The following is a 19,875-nucleotide window of genomic DNA, read 5'->3' as shown; positions in this document are numbered from 1 at the left end:
TTTCCTTTGAGCCAGTAATTTGCATCTCATTTGGGAGCCTGGGTCTTTATTCTTTCTCTATCCACCATTGGCCCCACCCTGGTCTGTGAACCCTGGCTTCCTCCTCCTGAACAGCCCTGAGTTTTACCTTGCTGTGGGCAGCAGACAGTGCAATCCTTGTGATTTCTCCATCTCCTAACAGAGGCCTTGGGGCTTGAATTCCTCACTTCCTTATCTGATTGGGACAGAGGAGGACTACCGTGTGTTTTGTTTTTTTTTCTTTTTTAATGTACATACACATTCACTTTTTTTCCCACTTGTCTTTTGTTCTCTTTCTATGTCAAACAGGCCACCAAGCAGTTTCTGGAGGAGATTAACAAGTGGACAGTTCAGTACAATGTGTCTCCGCTCTCTTGGAACCTGGCTGTCAGGTTCCTCATGGCCAGAAAGTTTGATGTCCTCCGGGCTATTGAGTTGTTCCACGCCTACAGGGTATGTGCTTGTGGGTTTAACTTGAACCCAGTGAGCTGGGCTGTTCCAGAACTGGGTGTGGGGTGGATATAGCTTAGCCATGCCCCATGTCCTCCTGGGGAGTGCTGAGTATCTTTTATGGGGAGGGGATTGTGCTATTTGGTTTTATTGCCTAAATTATTGTCTGGCTTGGAAAATGAAGGTATAGGAAGATAGTGCCTCTGTTCTGGAACAAGGAGGTCAAACGTTATTCTATTCTTTTGGTGGATGGCTACCCCTCTGAGTTTGGGTTCTGACATTCCCTGCTGACTTTTTGGGTGGGTTCACCTACCCTCTGCCTTCATTACTTATTAGAAGCTCTTCTAGCAGTGGTGCCTTTCAGAAATCTGCCATCCATCAGGTCAATGCCGATCTTAATGGGGAATCAGAAGGAGGCACTTTTGCCCCAGGAGAGAATAGCTGCTGTAGTCCAATTCATTGCCCTGGCGCTGCCCTAACTTGACCTTGAAATGACTGCCACTCCATCGGCATCTTAGTTAACTGCTATCTGTTTTTAGAAGATGCTGACCTTGCCTCTGGGGTGCTGATAGATTCATCCTATTTACGGAAAAAAAAAAAAGGAATTTTATTTCATTCTTGTAAAGTCTCCCTTTCCCAGGTCTGGTTTCTCAACACACACACACACACACACACACACACACACAAATTTCCAAAGGAAATCCCCTTCAGGGAAGTGTAGAGACTGTCACTCTGGGGTTAGAAAAGTATTCTGGCGAGGTGCCCAAAATGTTTGCTGAACTCAGGGGGATTTTTGCCATAGACAATTGGTGTGAGGCTTGGGAGCACATATACTGATTCATTGGTCAATTTATTGCCCTAGTAGTAGAGACAGAGGATTTCTGGGCATGGTAAGGGAGGTCCAGAGCACTTCCGATTGCATTGAGAGATCAATGCAAAAGAGGTTTTGTTAACCTTCCTGTGGCCTTGGACATACATACCTTAGAATGTGGAGTGTTAGGGTTCTCGCTGATTTGGTCAAGGCCTCTTCATCTTAGGGCGTTGGGCAACTCATCAATCTTGCCCAGCAGGAAGGGGTTTCAACAGGCAGCTTACTAGGGAAATAATTCTGAATACATTTAACTACTGGATATGATCAGTGGGTTGTGCTTCTTCTTTAGGAAATGCGACGGAAAGAAGGAATTGTCAAGCTGAGGCCTCATGAGGACCCTCTCCGTTCAGAAATCCTCAGTGGGAAGTTCACTATCCTAGTGAGTGCTGAGGTCACTGGTGTCTTGCCTCACTCTCTGCTTCTGCCCTCTTGGTTTGGGGCCTTGGGTTTTTGTCCTGAGTCTAGAGTTAGCAGAGGAGGCAGAAGCTGCCATGAGGCTTCCATGCTGTCAGACATGGGCTTCTTCCTATAATGAATGGGAAGGCAATTCATTGAGGGTGTCCTGACCTGGACACATAAGAGAGAACAATGGAGCCGTTCAGCCTGCTGGCTGGACTCCGGAGGGGGTGATGGGGAGTGGCTGCCAAAGTGAACTGGTTCTCTTCCCGATACTCTAACTGGCTACTTGTTAGGCCACTGGTTTCCCACGAAGCGAAATGGTAGTATTTCTAAGGCAGCTTATGCTAGCCATGCCCTGCCCCTCTGGGAAGAGCTATCTCCCAGTTCAGGGAGAGGGGCTCTCAAACTTGATACAAATCTGTGGGGTTCTGCTCTGTGATTCTACCGTATTGCCCCTTCCCTTCTTGTTCTATTTGTGGGGGGAAAAGAGACTTAGTGAGAGCAGGTCTGTGACCACTGTCCTGGACAGAAGGAAATGGGCAGAAAAAAATGTGGTGTCATAGCCTTGGCATCTGGACTGTCCATCAGGTGAGCAGCATAGGACAGACAGACCTGCCCCACACTGAAGGGATAGCGCTCAAAATAGTTTTCCCTCTTTCTGAAGAAGCTGACACAGGTCAAGTCAAGGCATTTAACCAGAATCTCTAGAATGAGCTCTCATAATGACTTTGGTGGCACCCTGATTGGATTCCATAGCATTTCTTCTCATTTCCTTCTAGAACACACGGGATCCCTCTGGAGCCTCCATTGCCCTCTTCACCGCTAAGTTACATCATCCTCACAAGTCCTCCCAACATGTGGTGCTCCAGGCTCTGTTCTACCTGCTGGACAGAGCGATGGATAGGTGAGCCCTTGGAGAAATCTGTCCATGTCCACTGACTGCTGCTGATTGCTGGCAAATCCATAACATAATTCCCTTCACAGTCTTTATTAGCAACTGTAATGTACCTGGAATGGAACAGTAGGCTGAATCTGAGATATTATTTAATAAGGGTAAATTTAAAATCCTATAGTTGGGTTGAAAAACATCACCTGTACAGGTACAAGATGGGAGAGACATAAATAAGCAACAGTCTGTGAAAGAGATCATGGTGGGTAAGGAAGACATCTCAGAACTGAAAACTGAGCATGGGGCAGCTAGAAAAGCTAATGCGGCCTTAGATGGCATAATAGAAGAGTAGTGTCCAGAATCAAAGAGGTTTGAGACCCTTCATACTCTGTCCTCATCACAGTACTTCTGGATTATTGAATCCTGTTATGGAGAAAAGCCTAGGAGGCAGGCCAGTATGAATGGTGAAGGAGACTCACCACCACAGCATCTGAGGCTGTCAGAGGAGCTGAGGAAAGCCTTGAAGGTGCCACAATAGCTGTTGTCAAACATCCGAAAGGCTAGATTTGATTTGTTGGACGGCAGAAGTTAGAACTCTCAGCAATGAATGGAGGATATAGAGAGGCAGATTTTAGCTTAACTTAAGCAAAATTTCCTAATGCTTAGAGCTGTCTCGAAGTGAACAGGCCTGTTTGTGGAGGCAGTGGGTTCCCAGCACTGGAGTCTGTGACATTCTTATAGAGGGGCTACCTGTTCATGTGTGGGTGGGACTAGTTGGTCTCTGAAGTCCCTACTGACTCTTGAGATCATTTCATTCTATCCGCCCAGTCTTGTACTAGGAGCTGTGTGAGACACGGTGCAGTCTGCTTTCAGAGTTGCTCAAAGTCTTAACTGAAGCCCCACTGATATGGGTGGATTCTATGTCTTTATTCTCCAGAGTCTGTGAGAGGTTCTGATTATCAGCTGGTTCTATAATAGCATTCTCTGGTAGGGAGGGCGCTAAATGGAGATTGAAGAAATCTGGGTTTTACTTCCCGCTCGGGTGCTAGCCAGCAGAGTTGCCTTAAGTGGCTCCTGGGCCTCAGTTCCTTCATTTGAGAGTTGTCCTATTTCAGGCGTTCTTAAAACCTTTCTGGTCATGAGCATCTTTGGCGGCAGCCTGGGGAAGGAAGCCTATGGGCCCCTTCTCAGAATCATGTTCTTTAAACCACAGAGTAAAATACATAGGAATCCTGAGAACACTAATAATGTTGAAATAGTTATCAGAATGATAAAAAGCAAATCCCCAAAACCAAGTTCATAAACCTTAGGTTAAGAACTGCCCCCCCCCCCAGGATAATATCTTGGTTCCCTTAGGCTCTAAATACAGGGGAAGGAGACACACACAGGTGCTGGTTTCGCATCCTCCTGCCCTTGTTTATTTAGAGGTGTTTATACAGAGAGAGAGGGTTCTGCCCATCATGTACCTTGGGCAGCCCCCCATACAACTCGCCCTTTCTCTACCATGGACAGGCATCACCTTGGCAACGTTTACCAGGGTAAACACTCTGCTTCTGGAGAACTAGCCAGAAAGGTCAAATATCCTCATTGATTGCATGACATTGATACTAACTTGCATTTGTACAGTACCTAATTTTTTTTCCAAAGTGCTTTCTCATGTCATTGACCTTCATAATAACATTTTGAGGTTCCAAGACAGGTGAGGTAACTTAACAGAGGATTCAGTGATTGAATTAATGTGAGGATGCAGGTCTCTTTCTTCAGCTAAGTCATGTTTTCTGTCTTTCTTGTTAGCCAGTTCAACACCCTGTTCATTAAATTATGATGATGCAAATTCCAGGTCTTCTCATTTCTGATGCTTGTCTTTCAGGAGTATTTCTAAAAGTTTCATTCAGTTAAGCATTAGATCCTCATATTGGGCCAGGCATTGTGCTTGGCACTGGGACTAAGAAGCCCCTTATAGTTGGGGAAAGGAGACAGGAAAGCCCTGTGTCTGCACATGCACATACACGAACTTCAATGTGCGTTTGTGTGATTGCTGTAGTTAACAGCAGCCAGGCGGCCCTTTCTGTTCAGAGTGGCTGAGTGGGCTGAGACATGATCAAATTCAGAGATGCTGAGGACTGTATAGGCTTGGGTCCTGGTCTAGTCTCTACCCCTCCCTTTACTACCCTGTGGTGAGGCCCTCTTGGGAGCACACAGGTGAACAAGAGATGGTCCCTGCCTTCAAGGACCTTCAGTATATAGTCAAGAAGACAAGCGTGGCCTTTCTCAACTACAGCATAGAATGAAATCATTTCCATTAGAGAGATATAAATAAAATTTGACAGGCATTTAGAGGAGGGAAAAATCAGATCACTTCTTGCTAGAGTAGGGGTAGGAAGACATAAGGGAAGGGTTGGTGGGAGAGTTGTTATTTGACTAGGACCTTAAAGGATGGGTTGGATTTTGATGTAAGAGTTACATTTTCAGGTGGGAGGAGCAGTGTGAGCAAAGGGATGGAGGTGGCAAAGCAGAGGATGACGTATTTGGGTCCTCTTTGGTTGAAGGATAAGGTTCATGAAGGGAAGGGTTGGGAATGGGGCCACAAGTCCATCAGGCCCAGATCATGGAGGATCTTGAATGCCAGCCTAAGGAGCTGGGAATTTAGTTAGTTAGCAGATGGCGAGCAGCATTAAAAGTTTGGGGGGATGGTATGATCAGAGGTATTTGTAAGGAAAGTTGTTTTGGTAACAGTGGGAAGTATAGATTGGCATATGTTAAAACAAGAGATGGAGAGACCACTTAAGAGGCTGTTATATTGCTCCAGATGAGAACTAATGAGAGCCTGAAGCAGGGCTATGGCAGTGGGACTGCGTGCCAGGGACAATTGATGGGCATTAGTGACACCTGATATGAGGAGTAGGGAGAGAGAGGAAGAGGAGCACAGGACCCTGAGAGCTAGGGTCTGGATCACTTGGGGGATGGTTGTCAGGGACAGAAATGGGGAAGTCAGAGGAGGGATAGGTTTGGGGGATCACCACATGTTACTTTGGTTTGGGATATGTTGAGTTTGAAGTGTAGGTGGGGATGAAGTTCTGAGAGGATGAAGAGTAGATGAAGGAGAGAGGAGAGAGAGAATGAAGGCTTAGACATTGAGATCCACTTGGTTAAAGTCATAGTGGTAGATAAGATTATCAGGGGGGATCAGGTGGAAAACATTGAAAGGGTGGGAAGAAGAGCCTAAGAAGTAACCACAGGGAACCAGAAAAGAGTAGCATTACTAATTGAGAGAGGAAGGCATCTCAAATACTGCCAAAGAGGAGGACTGGTTGTGGCCCCATTGTCTTTGGCCATTAGTAGCCACTGGTGACCTTGGAGAGGCCAGTTTCACCAAAGGGGTAGGGTTGATTTAGGGTTAGGGTTAGGGATATGGGGGAGACCGTTGGGTTCCTTCTGTGCCAATGTGATCCTATTTGTAAAGTGCTTAGCATAGTGCCTGGCAGCACACAGTAGGTGCTTAGTAAGTGCTTGCTTCCTTCCTGCTGGTGATATTCATGACTTTTTTGGAAGGTAATGCTTTTTTCTAATTGGTAGAGTTTTGGACTCAAAGTACAGTATTCCCCCCTGAAAAGTTGCTCATGAGTTGGCATTGTACTTCCAGACTCACTTTCTTTCTTGAAGCAGGGGTTTGGAATTTCCCAGCTCTTCCTTCCTGAATGGTTTCTAGGCAGGCTTTCAAAATGTATTTATTTCTTTTGAAGGTCTTCAGCTCCACACTTCTCTCCCAGAAGTGGCATTTTGCCTTTCTTCCCATAGGCATGCTGGAAAGTTTTATGACAGCTGTCACAGGGGTTTGGGGTCTTTTGTGTAATGACTCAGAGCTTCATTTTCCTGATGGATATTAATGATCTCATTGATTTAATAGAATCATGGAAATTGCAGGTCATCTAGGTAACTGAGACCCAGACCCATTATCTGTAGGATAAAGTAAATATTCCTTTGTGTGGAATTCAGGAACTTCTTTCATTTGGCTTTGGTTTGCCCAACTTTAACACCTCATTGAACCCTTCTCTTCCAACCTGAGGGGCCCTAAACATGCTACACACATTTTTACTTCCATGCCTTTACTTAAGGTTCCTCTTTTTCCTTTACATCCAAATCCCATCCCCCCTTCAAGGTCTAGTTCAAATATATCCACATCTATAAAGCCTATGATACCTGTAACAATTTGATTGGCCATACATTTCTTTGTCATGTTATTTAATTTCTTATCTCTGCCTGGTTTCCCCAAGTAAGTCATAAGCTCCCTTTTTTATAGATCTTTGTATTGGCCTCAATGCCCAGGGCTATGAGGATAGAAAGGGCTCAATATGTTAGATGGATAAGTGAAGGAACGAGGGACTGATGAGTGAGAAGGGTCATCTTTACACTACTAATTCTATGCCTTGTCTAAGAGACCGTAAGTCAAATCATTGTTTATTCTACTGGGAATGGAAAGCATCCCCGTGGGAAGGGTCAGATTTCTATTGGATTTGTATTTATTTAATATTTCTACCCAGAGCACAGTGGGGGTGGATCTAGAATGTTTAGCTTGAGCAGTGCAGATCCCTGCCTAGATTTTACACTTTCTGCTTTCTCCTAGTCCTGTGTGTGTTTCCATCCTCCCTGTTGTATTCCAGGATGTTTTACTGAAAGGGAGACTCCTGTTACTTTCAATTTGGGACTATATGAGCTTATAGACAAATGGAAAGTACCCAGGCTCAGTTAGACTTCCCAAGAACTCTGCTAAAGATCCCCCAAATCAATTTAGCCTCTATGACGTGTGTGTGTGTGTGTGTGTGTGTGTGTGTGTGTGTGTGTATTTTAAAAGGAGTAAAGATCTAGAGGACAAGTTTGAAAGCAAACCATTTAGAGAAAATTGTATTATAGGTACTTATGGAATTGGAGATTTTTCAAGTGTCATTTTTGCTGTGTATGTTTCTCCATAGGATTATATTAAAGCACTTAAGGGAACATAAATTTTATGAAGCAAAATGGCCCTGAGGTCTCTGACATGAGGCATTTGGGTGTTTTTTTTTTTCATGTAAGTGGATACAGACTCTTGGCATGACTTTGAGAACACCTATAAAGCAAAATATATTCTTAGAATCTGAAATGTACAGCAACTCACAAAGACAAATTCAGGGGACCCCTTAACAGCCCTTAACAAATCAGAGAATATCACAGCAGAAAAGGACTTTAGCTTCAGCTCCTCATTTTGTAGATGAAGAAATAAGTTTCAGAGGATGTGACTTGCTTAAGGTTGCATGGCTAGTATGCATGATGGGACTTGAGCTTGTGTCTCCAGTTCCCAATAAAGTGCTCTTTCTGCCCTCCTTTTGAGGTTAGAATTCTGGATTTGGCTCAGGTGTGCAGGAGAAGGGATCCAGCCCAGTAGCTGACCTATTTGGGTTGGACAGTCAATGCTGCACGTGGGGGAGGGACTGAAGGACCATACTAGTTAGTGTTCTCCCAGAGCTAAAAGCGGCACATCTCAGCTTTCTGCCCCTTCACAAGCCCCTTTCATTTCTTCATAGACTTTAGAATGCTGTCTATAGGCAGTTGGTGTATTTACTGTCTTTCCATTTAGATACCAGAAGATGTAAACATGTGTGATCAGGAGGAAGCCATAGTCTTCTGTTTCAAAGTTAGTAAATAGAATTAGGATATTCCTATGCACTGTACAAATGAAAAATTCCTCAGGGTGGATCTCCAACTGCCAGCATGGTGGGCTCTTTATTTTTTGCAACTACTTGGATGCCTTGTGACAGACATACAGTGGGACAAGGGCATTGGCTCGGACCAAGAGCACCTGGGTCAGGATCCCTTCTCTGACTCTTCCTACTTGTGTTAGCCTTGGCAGAGCACTTTGGCTCCCTAGGCCTCCTTATCCTCATGTGCAGAGTGAGGACTGAGTGCCCTCTGAGGTCACTTCTCATTTTAGATCTATGATATGGTGATCTCCAGAGGCAGCATAGCAGATCTGAGCTCACAATTACAGGGCATTCCAAAGGTAACACTTGGTGATGATCCTCTTTAAGAAAATGATCATTTTAGTTCAAGATCTGGCCATGCTCTGATCTGATCCAAGCTGAACCTGAACAGGGATCTCATCACCCCTAACAAGTTGCCAGCCAGCCCTCCTGGGAAGACTGAGTGAAGGGGAGCTTTCTGAGTGACGCAGCCCATTCTACTTCAGGACCGCTCTTTGGTCTTCCATCTTTGGATATACATTTCTGTGTGTGTCTTTGCTTCACCCCATCCATCTTCTCACTTATAAACAGTGTTTTGTTTGTCTGTTTGTTGGCTTACAGTTTTGAAACTCAAAGGAATGGACTAGTGTTTATCTACGACATGGGGGGTTCCAATTATAACAACTTCGAGCTAGACCTTGGCAAGAAAGTCCTAAACCTCCTGAAGGTAAGGAACTCTTAAGAATGCAGGTGGGCTCTCGTCAATTCCATTTTGTTATGAACAACCAAGGAGTGGGTGGATATCCCTTCCCTAGACAGCTTTTAGGACAGGTGAAGGTGAAGATATGAACAAGGGACTGTCTCCTTGTCCCTCCTAAAAGATGTCTTTAAGATGTCATCCGTGAGTCAAGATTTCCAAGATTTCAAAAAAAAAAAAAGATTTCCAAGATTTCACAGGAGAGTTGAGTATTTGGGCCTTATTTGCTTGAAATACATGAATTTGTGACCATACATTTTGAAATATGATTTCCCCACCTTCAACTTTACGTCTTGTTAACCCTGGAGTTCCTCTGCTGTTGGGAAAGCAAAAAAAAAAATTACACAGGCTATTCACACACTCCTAGCTCCAGATTTCTGTTTGTTTTAAACTATTGTGATTTTTCACACATAATGTGATAAAGATATGGAGTTTCCGACTTTAGGATAAGGACCTAAAACTTTGCATTTCTAAATTAACAAAGGTAGATTTTTGAAGTTTTATTAGTGAATCTCTCAGATTTCTAGTTTTCTTTCATGATTACAGTTGCTGTGACACAGAAGCAAGATTTCAATATTATTGAGAGTAAGCCATTTAGAACTGGCCCAATGAACTATGACTTTCCTTTCACAAATAGCTTTTAAAAGAACCAGGCCGATATAGTTTTGTAGCCCTTTGCTTCAAGAGAACTGGCAAAATTGACTTTCCTTTCCTACCCCTAGCACAAGGCCTTCCACCTAGCTGACTTAGCAGAGAGCTGAATTTCTCCTTAGTGAGGAAGTAATTGTATTTTCCGAGGCAAGGCTTTTGTTATCATGGCCATAAAGAAATTCCGTATATAGATCAGGGAGGTAAGAGACTCCCCTGAAGGGATCCCTGAAGAGGTTCTGAGAATGGAAAATTCTTTGGACATCTTTATACCTATAGCAGAAGCTGATTCGAGAGAGTTTAAGGTAATACAAAGTAATAATGCCAAGAGAAGTTGATTTTGGAAGGAAGAGGAGTAGAACTAAATAACAGCTAGGAACACATCTGATAAACTATCCACAAATCTTTGGCAAATGCAAAGAGAAACTTGATAGGGTATGATGGAAGGAAAGAAGGAAAAGAGGGAAGCAAGCATTTATTTAACACCTACCATGAGCCAGGCACTGTGCTAAGCTATTGTCTTTGAAAAAAAGATGGTTTTTCCACATATTGGCTTGTCATTTGCAAATATGGTACCTCTCCAGTTCTCCACATTGCATCTCTTTTGTAACCAAGAAAGGTTGATGAAAACCAACTCATGTGGTGAACATGCTGACCCACTAGTATATGTAAGATTGGGCACTTGTAATCCTTCTTCCCACTTTCTGCCAAGAGGAGGGTGACATATTTCTCTGTTTCTTCTCCAGGACAAAGACTGGCCATTAAGATTGCTCAGAGTTCTTCCTAGTGTTATGTACATTTATATTATTGTAAGCATTTGTGTATATGGTCCTCCTGGTTCTGCTCACTTTGTACTGATCAACTTCTACGAGTCTTCCCAGGTTTCTCTGAATTTTTCATGTTTGTCATTTTTTATTGCCCAACAGTATTCTCTTATACTTAGTGTCCCACTTTTTCAACCATTCTTGGACGGATGGTTTCCCATTTGAATTCGAGATCTGTACTACCACAAAAAGGGTTCCTGTGAATATTTTAGTCTATACGGGGACTTCCTTTCCATCTCTGACCTTTCAGGGTATGTTCCCAAGTATGGGATTACTGGCTCAAAGGCTATGAACAACTTAGTAATCTCACTTAATTCCAAATATTTTCCGCAACAATTAGATCAAGCTACAGCTCCGCCAGTATTGAATTAGTATAGCACTCCTCCACAGCCCCTCCATCATTGACATTCTGTTATTTTATCATCTTGCCAATTTGTGGGGTGACTGATGAAACCTTAGAATTTTAAAAAAAATTGCCTTGTTCTTGTTAGTGCCTTAGGGTTGCTCATAGTTTTTAATTATCCTTTTGAAAACTGTTCATCTCTTTTGACCACTTACCTTTTTGGGATATGACTCTTGGTCTTACATTTTTATGTTCAGATGAGACACATTTGATGTGAAGGTGGCTTTTTTTTCTTTTCCCCAGCAACAGCTCCTTCTATTCTATTCTAGCTCTTCAACTTTGTTAACATAGAAGCTTTTTTATTTTGTGCATCCAAAATTATCTCATCTTTTGTGATTGTTTCTGCCCCTTTTTGGATTAACAAGTTTTTTCTTGCCACGGTTGTGAAAAATTCTTCCTTCTGTTCTCTACTGTTTTTATGATATGACCTTTATATTTAGACCACATAATCTTTTGCGATTCAAACTGCTTTCTTTTTTTTCTAATGATTTTTGTTGATTAGGGAGCCCTTCTCCCAATAGTTTGCATTCTTGGCTTTATTGAATGTAGGGCTACCATATTTGATTTGGGTGGGGTGGTTGTTCATTTAGTCTGTTCCACTAATTTGCTTTTCTGTTTTTTAACTGATACCAAGTTGTATTGATGGTTAATGTTTTATTGTGTCATTTGAAATTTGGTAATTCTCACTGTTCCTTCATGCTTTCTTTTTTCACTTCCTTTGAGATGCTTTCGTTTCTCCGAATGAATTTTGTGACTTTGTCTACTTCTGTAAAGCATCTCCTTGTTAGTTTCGTTGGTACATCGTTGAGTCTTTATATTAATTTAAGTACTACTGTAATTTTTGTTATACTGGCATTATCAAGTCAAGAGCAATTACTTATGGCTTCTTGTGTTTATGTTAAAAAAGTATTTAGTAGTTATATTTATGGGCCTGAGTATGTCTTGGTCATTTAACTCCTAGTTATTTTATGCTAGATGTACTTATTTTTTTTAATTTTTATTCATTTTAAACTTAAATATAAAACTAGGAAAAAAAGAACATTTCCCTCTATACAGCAGAACATGAACAAAAGATTCAATATAACTGTAAATTTCCATTTCAGACACTTTACTTAAGAAAAAACTATGTAGTAAATACTACCCTGCTTTTCTGTGCTTCCTTCTAAGTTTTCTTTTGTTCTCTGCCGTGCATTTTTTATTTTTTTTCTCCCTTCCTCTGCACTCTGTCCTACAGAAGGCTACAATTAAACACACATATATATATATACTATGTATCTGTATCAACATACATCTACGTATGTATACACACACATATATTCACATATGTGAGACCATACTATATATACTTCTATTTGTCACTCTTTTTCTGGAGGTGGATAGCATCTTCCTTCAAAGGTCCCAACATATTTCTTCTATCACAGTATTATTCCATCATAATCATATACCACAACTTGTTTAGCCATTCCTCAACTGAAGGGAATGTATCATTTTAGCTAATCTGATAGGTGTAAGATGATATCTTGGAAGTTGTTTTAATTTGCATTTCTCTAATCAATAATGATTTAGAGCATTTTTTCATATGGCTATAGATAATTTTGATTTCTTCATTAAAAAACTGCCAGTCCATATCCTTTGATCCTTTATCAATTGAAGAAGACATATGTATTTTAATGATGGGAGATTTTCAGCCAAATTTCTTGCTATGGAGGAAAGCAAAAACTCACTCATCAAGAATACTGGAGTTATATGTCATAACTTCTTCATGGTTATGGGTTAAAATGTTGAAAAACTGTTTGGAACCAAACACTGTTTTATTAAAATTAACAACAACAAAAGTCATGCATTGTCTGTAATTGATCTAGACTGAGGTGACTTGTTATCCATAGCAGAGGCCTCCCTCCCTTCAAGCCTCTTCTGTGCTTGTGTCTGCTGCACTGTGACCTCCAGCTTCAGCACTATGCCTGAGCTCCATAAGTCACCTCTCTTCTTACAGTTCCCTGCCCAGCCATCTTTCTTCCTGCTCTTTGGTCTCTAAAGAATCCCTGGTCTCTCCATCTCTCATGTTCTCCCATCCCATCACTCTCATTCCAGCTTTGTTTCTCTCCATCCAGGTTCTTGACCCTTTCGTAGGTCATTTAAACAACGTACTGTCCTCTCCCCTTGAATCCCTTGCCCTGTTTTTCTCCTGATGTTCCTGTCCCTGCTCATTCCCAGACACTTAAGAGGCTGTAACAGTAGAGTAAGCTAGAGTTCATAAGGGTCTGAACTATGATCCTAACTGCATGAGTGCAGAGAAGGGGCCATGTAGGTCCCCTGTTCAGGTCCTTGGAGGGCCAGTGGCTGGTGGAGATGAAGAGAGGTTGGGAACTTACCAAGCCTCCCATGGCTGCATGCTGTGGGAGGGGGCAGAGTGCAGAGTGTTATAGAATGGGTGAAGAGTAGGTATAGTTGTGTTGGGTCCATAAGACCCTGGATTGGCTGCTGCATGGAGAGTGGGATGTGATCTGTCTTCCCACCCTTAGGTTGGTGGATCACACACCCTTCTAATTGTGCCACCTGTGGACTTTGGAGACCACTGACCTAGAGGATAAAATATAGCCCCCCTAGTCTGGTATTTAAAGCCCTTTCTTGGCTGGCTCTAATAACACCGCCAAATACTTTTAAAGCATATATTATGGGGGAGGGTGTGGAGAGGAGAGGGAACAAACATGGTAAATAGGGTAGAGAGCTGCAAAACGAAATGCCAGGTGAAGTTTGAGGAGGGAGGATTGTTTATGATTCAGGGGTTAAGCTAGAAAATGGTATTGGAGTTGGGTTTAAAGGATGGGAAGGGATTCAAGAAGCAAAGAAGGAGAGGAGGGGCATGAACCAAGACCAGAAGTGTTCTTTAACCTAACTCTGTGGCCGTATTTCAGTCTATTTTCTCAAGGCTGTCTTTTATCCCATGCTCCATATTCTAGCCAGGCTGGACCACTTCCTTTCCCCTACTCCATCCTGTATCTTTGCACACACCCTTCTTCCACAATCACCTGTATGGAAAATGCTTCCATCTAATCCATGACCTTTGTCCCTCCCACTCCCCGCCAGCTGACAGGGGTGATGCTTTCCTCCAGCTGTTGTGGTACTCTTTCTAGCGCTCTCCTTTGTCTCATCACACTCTGCCTTTTAGCATACATATCTGTGTATATTTAATAACACCTCCCACCACCCTCCACCCTCGAATTGGATTGTAAAGAGAGCGGGTTGTTTTTCATTTTTCTGTCCCCAGAACCTAGCACATGTTTTTTGAATTGTTGAAGTAGATGTTCATTGTTAAATTCATTATATGAAAAGTCTAACATTATGATGGTTTGTTTTCTTTCAGTTTTTGTGAAATTCTGGACGCTGAAATTCAATGTCCAGTGTCACACTGACTCTAAATCCAATTTTAACCCTACTATAATAGGAATAAAGAAAACAGTTGATGAGCAGAGAAATCTTCTAAGGCACAGTGAACAAGGGTTCATTTTGTAGGTTGGCAAACTTCTGATGAAGAACATCAGAGCAAGTTTGATCAATAAATTACCTAGAAGCATGAAGAACCCTTGAATTCATTTTTTCTATTCCCAGAAACTAGAAAATGAGGCACTAGGAGTGTACAATGATTTCTTTCAAATAAATCAATTTATAATTTCTAATTCCCTTCCAGGTACTTTCTCCCTAGTTCTAGTGAAACTTAAGCTGTAAACTTCTCCCAGCCACTGACTGTGGGAGCCCTCCAAGCTCCATCCTCTTTTCTCACTATGCTCCTTCCCTGCCTTCAGTTATTCAGTTATTTTCTCTCTACAGGTGACTCCTGTTTACATCTCAGATGCAGTAATGTCTAAGTCAGAACTCATCCTCTTACACCACAAACCTCCCTTCCTTCTGATATTCCCTGGTATGGTGGAGGGCATCCCAGTCCTTCCAGTCACCCAAGTCTGACGCTTCCTTGTCTTCCTCAGCTCATCCCTCACAAACTTCACACGTCCAGTGTGTGCCACATGCTTTCTTTTCTTCCTCTGCAGCATCCCTCCCATCTGACCCTTTCTTGCTCCTTAAATGGCCACAGCTTAGATCGTGACCTCTTTGTTTCTAATTTTTAATTTTTTTTTGCAGGGGGAAGGCAGGGCAATTGGGGTTAAGCGACTTGCTCAAGGTCATACAGCTAGTAAATGTGTCAAGTGTCTGAGGCTGGGTTTGAACCCAGGTCCTCCTGACTCCAGGGCTGGTACCCTACTCACTGCACCACCTAGTTGCCCCGACCTCTTTGTTTCTTACCTGGTCTAGTGCCATAGCCTCCTGACTGGCTTCCCTGCCTCTTTCCGTGTTCTAAACTATCCTGAACAAAATTGCTGATGTCATTTTTTCTAAGTTACAAATCAGCTAGTGGCTCCCTGTTGCCTTTAGGAACAATATAAAATGCTCTCTTTGGCTCCTCTTCACAACCTGGCCACCTCCTGCCCTTCTGGCTTCCTAACGCTAGCATCTCCTCCTATCTGCGGTCCACCTTTGCACTGGCTGCTCTCCATGCCATTGCACCTCAGCCTCTCAGGATCCCCCCAGCTGGTAGTGTCTTCTTCTCCAAGATCACTTTGCATCTGCCTCAACGTTTGCTTTGGATGTACCAACAAACATGCTCTGTGGGTACCTCTATATGTATGTGTTGTCTGCCCTTTGAGAAAGTGAGCTCTTTGAGCATAGTGTCTGTTTCACTTTATTTTTGCATCCCCGGTGCCTAGTACAGTGTCCATCACATACTTGGTGCTTAATAAATGCTTGTTTGTTTGCTTTCTTGTTTACTACTGGTAAGAACCCCAAGTGGAGCTAGAAACCAGAATCCTGGGCTTAGATTGTTCAAAGCGCCATCTTATTTTACCTGTTCACTGGAGTGATTTGCATTTCCACATGCTTCATGTGTGTGCCACCCACAGGGAGCCTTCCCAGCTAGGCTGAAGAAGGTGTTGATCGTAGGGGCACCCATGTGGTTCCGAGTGCCCTATTCCATCATCAGTATCCTACTGAAGGACAAAGTCCGTGAAAGGGTAAGGAGGGCTGACTGCGCCTATGCAGGAGGGTGGAGCCCCTTCATCTGGAGACTAAAGAAAGGAAAGTCTGCGGGGATGAAAGGGTGACTTAGGGAAAGTCACTTGTCCCAACTTTTCACTCACTGCTCTGCCCTCCTGGGATATTGAGCCAAATCTAATGAAAATTATTTAATTGAAGAGAAACTATCATGGAATCAGGGAACTCCACTTTCTGTCTCTGGTAGCCATTTAATACACTTCTCTCCAGGTCCAGCAGTCCTACTTTTAAGCTTCAGGTCTGCAGAAAGGTGGGCTGTTCCTTTATAAGATGATCAAGTGTGCCAGGATTAGTGAGCAGAAGTTTCCCTCAGACTTCTTTGAGACCCAGTGACTCAGAGAGGGATTGTGAAGGCTTCTGAGACCTGGCCTCTTTTGCTTTGGATGTGATGTGCTAGACATGAGACAAGCAGGGGTAGCATTCATTCCCATTTTGTAGCCCATCCTACTGAGAGACAGGGAGAAAAAATGGGGAAGACCAAAAAGTTGTATAGGAGGGCTGTGGCCAAGCTTGGAAATGAACCGAGGCCTTCTGCTCCTCAGGCCAGTATTCTTCCCGTCTTGACCCTCCAAGACTAATCTTGTTTTAAAGGAGACAGAAATGACCCTATCACTTCCTAACTGCATATAACCCTGGGCAGCCAACTTGCCTCTAAAAATGAAGATAATATTGCCTCTAACACCCACCTGTAGAGAAATGATCGATGAATCAAAATGCTTCTTAACTTTAAAATGCTAAATATACCAATGCAAATTGCATGCAATCAATAGATGGGCACTGTTGAGGGCAGCCTGGGCAAACTGGGGAGACGAGGGACCCTTCTCAAGACTGTCTTTAAGAGCTGAAATGCTGCCCCCCATCAGAACAGAGTTATGTCATGACACGAGTGATGAATACGCCAGATCTCATGGCTGGAAACATCACAGGGCTTTGGCCCAGGACAGATGAAACCCACCCTGTTTCTCTTTATGGTGTTCCTTGGATTTCAAGTCAATCCCATGTTGTTTCCCAGCTCCCTTGTCAGTAGAGTTCTTCCTTTATTATTATTTGTCTGTCCATCTCACTTACTCATGCTCTTGCCCATCCAGATCCAGATAATGAGGACAAGTGAGCTGACCCGGCATTTGCCCCGGGAGTGCCTTCCTGAAAGCCTGGGAGGATATGTAAAGTTGGACCTCTCCAGCTCGAACTTCCAGTTCCTGCCTCAAGTGAACGGCCACCTGGACCCGCTGGATGAAATTATCTTATTGTCTCTCGCTCCCTCTGGGGACAGCGACTCAGTGCACATCCCTGGCCCCCATGCCATGACCATCTCGGAGCTGCTGGAACATTTCAGCCACCGGCAGAAGAGGGGGATTTACGAAGAATACGAGGACATTCGCCGAGAGAACCCTGTTGGCACCTTCCATTGTTCCATGTGAGTGGGAGATGGCCAGGACCCCCAGGTGCCACTCCTTGGCCACAGAGGCACTTCCTGTCCTACCCAAATATGCTCCTCCTGCTCTTGGTTCTCCTGTGATTTAGAGGGTCACACTTGTTTTGGTGAAGGAATTGTCCCTGCCGATAAGGAAGGATGCTAGCTTAGTGGGGACATGGCCTTTGATGATACAGAGAACTTTGCCTTTGCAGGATGACTCTGCAATTGTCCTCTGTTAAAAGCTCCCTCTGCCCTGTCTTTTTCCTTTGTAAGGAAGAAGACAGGAGGCAGTATTGCTTGGTATTAGCTGAATCCAAACCCAGACAACTCATCCAATTTATCAACATTCCTCTCTGCCTCCTTTATAAGTGAAGCATTCACATGACCCTCACTTGAACTACATGAACACAGACTCTTTATGGCCTTCAATCTCTGTGCCACATGAAGGGATCCAGGGGTTTCCTTACGAGGTGGAACCTTTCAATCATTGGAGCTTATGGGCTAGCCAGCAGGGCTTTACTCTTGCCTGGGGCTTGTGTACAGTTGTAAGAGGCACCTGGTAACATCATTTTATTTGGTCCTTTCAACTGGTTTTCTGTTTTTGCCTTTAATTATCTCATTTCATGTGTGTTTAATTTTGTAAGCTCCCTAAAATTCCTTCTGGAAATAGGTAAGGGAATAAATTCTGAATGACTAAGAAGCTGAATTCTCTTCGAGATCATGTTAGTAAGAGGTGCTTGTTGACAACAGGCTTTTTATAGTCTTTGAGTTCCCTCACATTGACTTTTGTTTGTCTACTCTCTCCTCCAGGTCACCGGGTAACTTGGAGAAGAACCGATATGGCGATGTGCCGTGCCTGGACCAAACCCGAGTGAAGTTGACCAAAGGGAGTGGTGTCACCCAGGTAAACAACGTATAAAGGCTTAGCTTTTAGCAACAGTGGGGGAAAGACAAGGTCGCTCCAAAGTGAAGCATAGTCAGAAGCACTTAATGGGAGACCTGGGTTCTAGGCTGGGCTGTGCTCTTCAATGTTTGACCTCTAGTGAGGTGTTCCTTCTCTGGACTTCAGCTGCTTCATCTCTCAGATAATCAAAAAAAGTGCCTGAGGATGTTCAGGGAGACTAGCACCTCTGGTGTGAAGGCTTACCAAGCCCTTCCCCAGGCTGCTTATCTATCTTTGGTGTCCGCTTTCACCCAGCTCTCGCCTGTGGCTCCAAGAGCTGTACCGTGCACAGCAGCCATACTCTGGTAAAACTGTCTCAGGAGACGGACTAAAACCAGGTTGAGGGTAACTCATGGGTTGGGGGAGGCGGGGCGGTGTCCACCCCAAACATGTGAAGATTTCCCTTGGCAGAATGGGCAGATGATAATAATTTGTTCCAATGGCCATGAAGGCAGGTAAAACAGGCTCTGTGGAGTGCTTAGAGCTTGGTCGAAGATGCCAAGGTCATCCACTGAATCTCAGCCTGTTGCTGGTCATCCTGATATTTGTTCTGCCACTGGATTTTAATGACCCTGGAAAAGAGAGTGAGGCTTACGACTTTGTGCGCCTGCCTCTCTTAAATCAATTCACTCGAAGGTCTAGACATCTCCCCATGATATCACTGGTCCTCTTTGAAATGAACGACAAACAAGGGGATTGAATCATGAATCTCAGAGGATACTTTCAGCTTGGACAGCAGCGAGGGGATACAGTGGAGAGAGGGCTGGGTCTGGAGTCAGGAAATCCTGTGTTCCAGTCAGGCCTCAGACACTTATTAGCCGTGTGACCCTGAGCGCAGCTTTTAAACCTGTTTGCCTAAGTTTCCTCATCTGTAAAATGGAGATCCTAGCAGCAGCTGCCTCTGAGGATCCAGTGAGAGGATAGTTGTAATTTAGTAGAGTACCTGGCACACAGTGGGTGCTGTATAAATGCTCAGCGCGTGGTTCTCTGAATTCCCCTTTTACTCTACAGGAGTAATACTTATGACTAATGGGGTTAGCACAGAGTTCATCTTCTCTGGGCCAAGTTCAGCGCTCTTGTCCCCTCTTACGCTTTGCTTGTTTGAATGGAACTGGAGATTCCCGGAACGGAAGAAGAGAACACTGCAAGCTTAGAGGACAGCCAGAATGCAGTGGTAATTCCATGAGATCATAGATGTGGATTGATGAGCCCTGTGCCACAGTTCCCAACGTTTCCCCCCCACCCCCCTACTCTGTCCATTTGACTTGCAGACGGATGCTCTCATTCATTCACCTGAGGGGCTGGCTGAGAACATTTTCCTAGTCCAAATGCATCCCTTTTCTCAGAAAAGTAATAGGCCAATAACATCACCTTCATCTCCAAAGGACGGCATTAAGCTAATTCCGTGTCTGTGATTCAGAGCTGTGATTTGAAATGAG

General features: G+C 43.7%; 1 protein-coding gene across 1 annotated transcript in view; it reads left to right on the top strand.

Annotated features, from left to right (window-relative positions):
• The window catches only part of PTPN9 (protein tyrosine phosphatase non-receptor type 9), a 67,744-nt gene that overhangs the window by 23,370 nt on the left and 24,499 nt on the right, over nt 1-19,875 (top strand). The window contains exons 2-8 of the mRNA XM_036734753.1: nt 328-471; nt 1,629-1,718; nt 2,518-2,642; nt 8,963-9,068; nt 15,926-16,036; nt 17,165-17,493; nt 18,304-18,397. Of these exons, the coding sequence (XP_036590648.1) occupies nt 328-471; nt 1,629-1,718; nt 2,518-2,642; nt 8,963-9,068; nt 15,926-16,036; nt 17,165-17,493; nt 18,304-18,397 (999 nt within the window). The remainder of the gene's footprint in view (nt 1-327; nt 472-1,628; nt 1,719-2,517; nt 2,643-8,962; nt 9,069-15,925; nt 16,037-17,164; nt 17,494-18,303; nt 18,398-19,875) is intronic.

Source organism: Trichosurus vulpecula, chromosome 8, assembly GCF_011100635.1.
Source record: "Trichosurus vulpecula isolate mTriVul1 chromosome 8, mTriVul1.pri, whole genome shotgun sequence".
Lineage (NCBI taxonomy): Eukaryota > Metazoa > Chordata > Mammalia > Diprotodontia > Phalangeridae > Trichosurus > Trichosurus vulpecula.
This window is presented reverse-complemented; position numbering and strand designations above follow the sequence as displayed.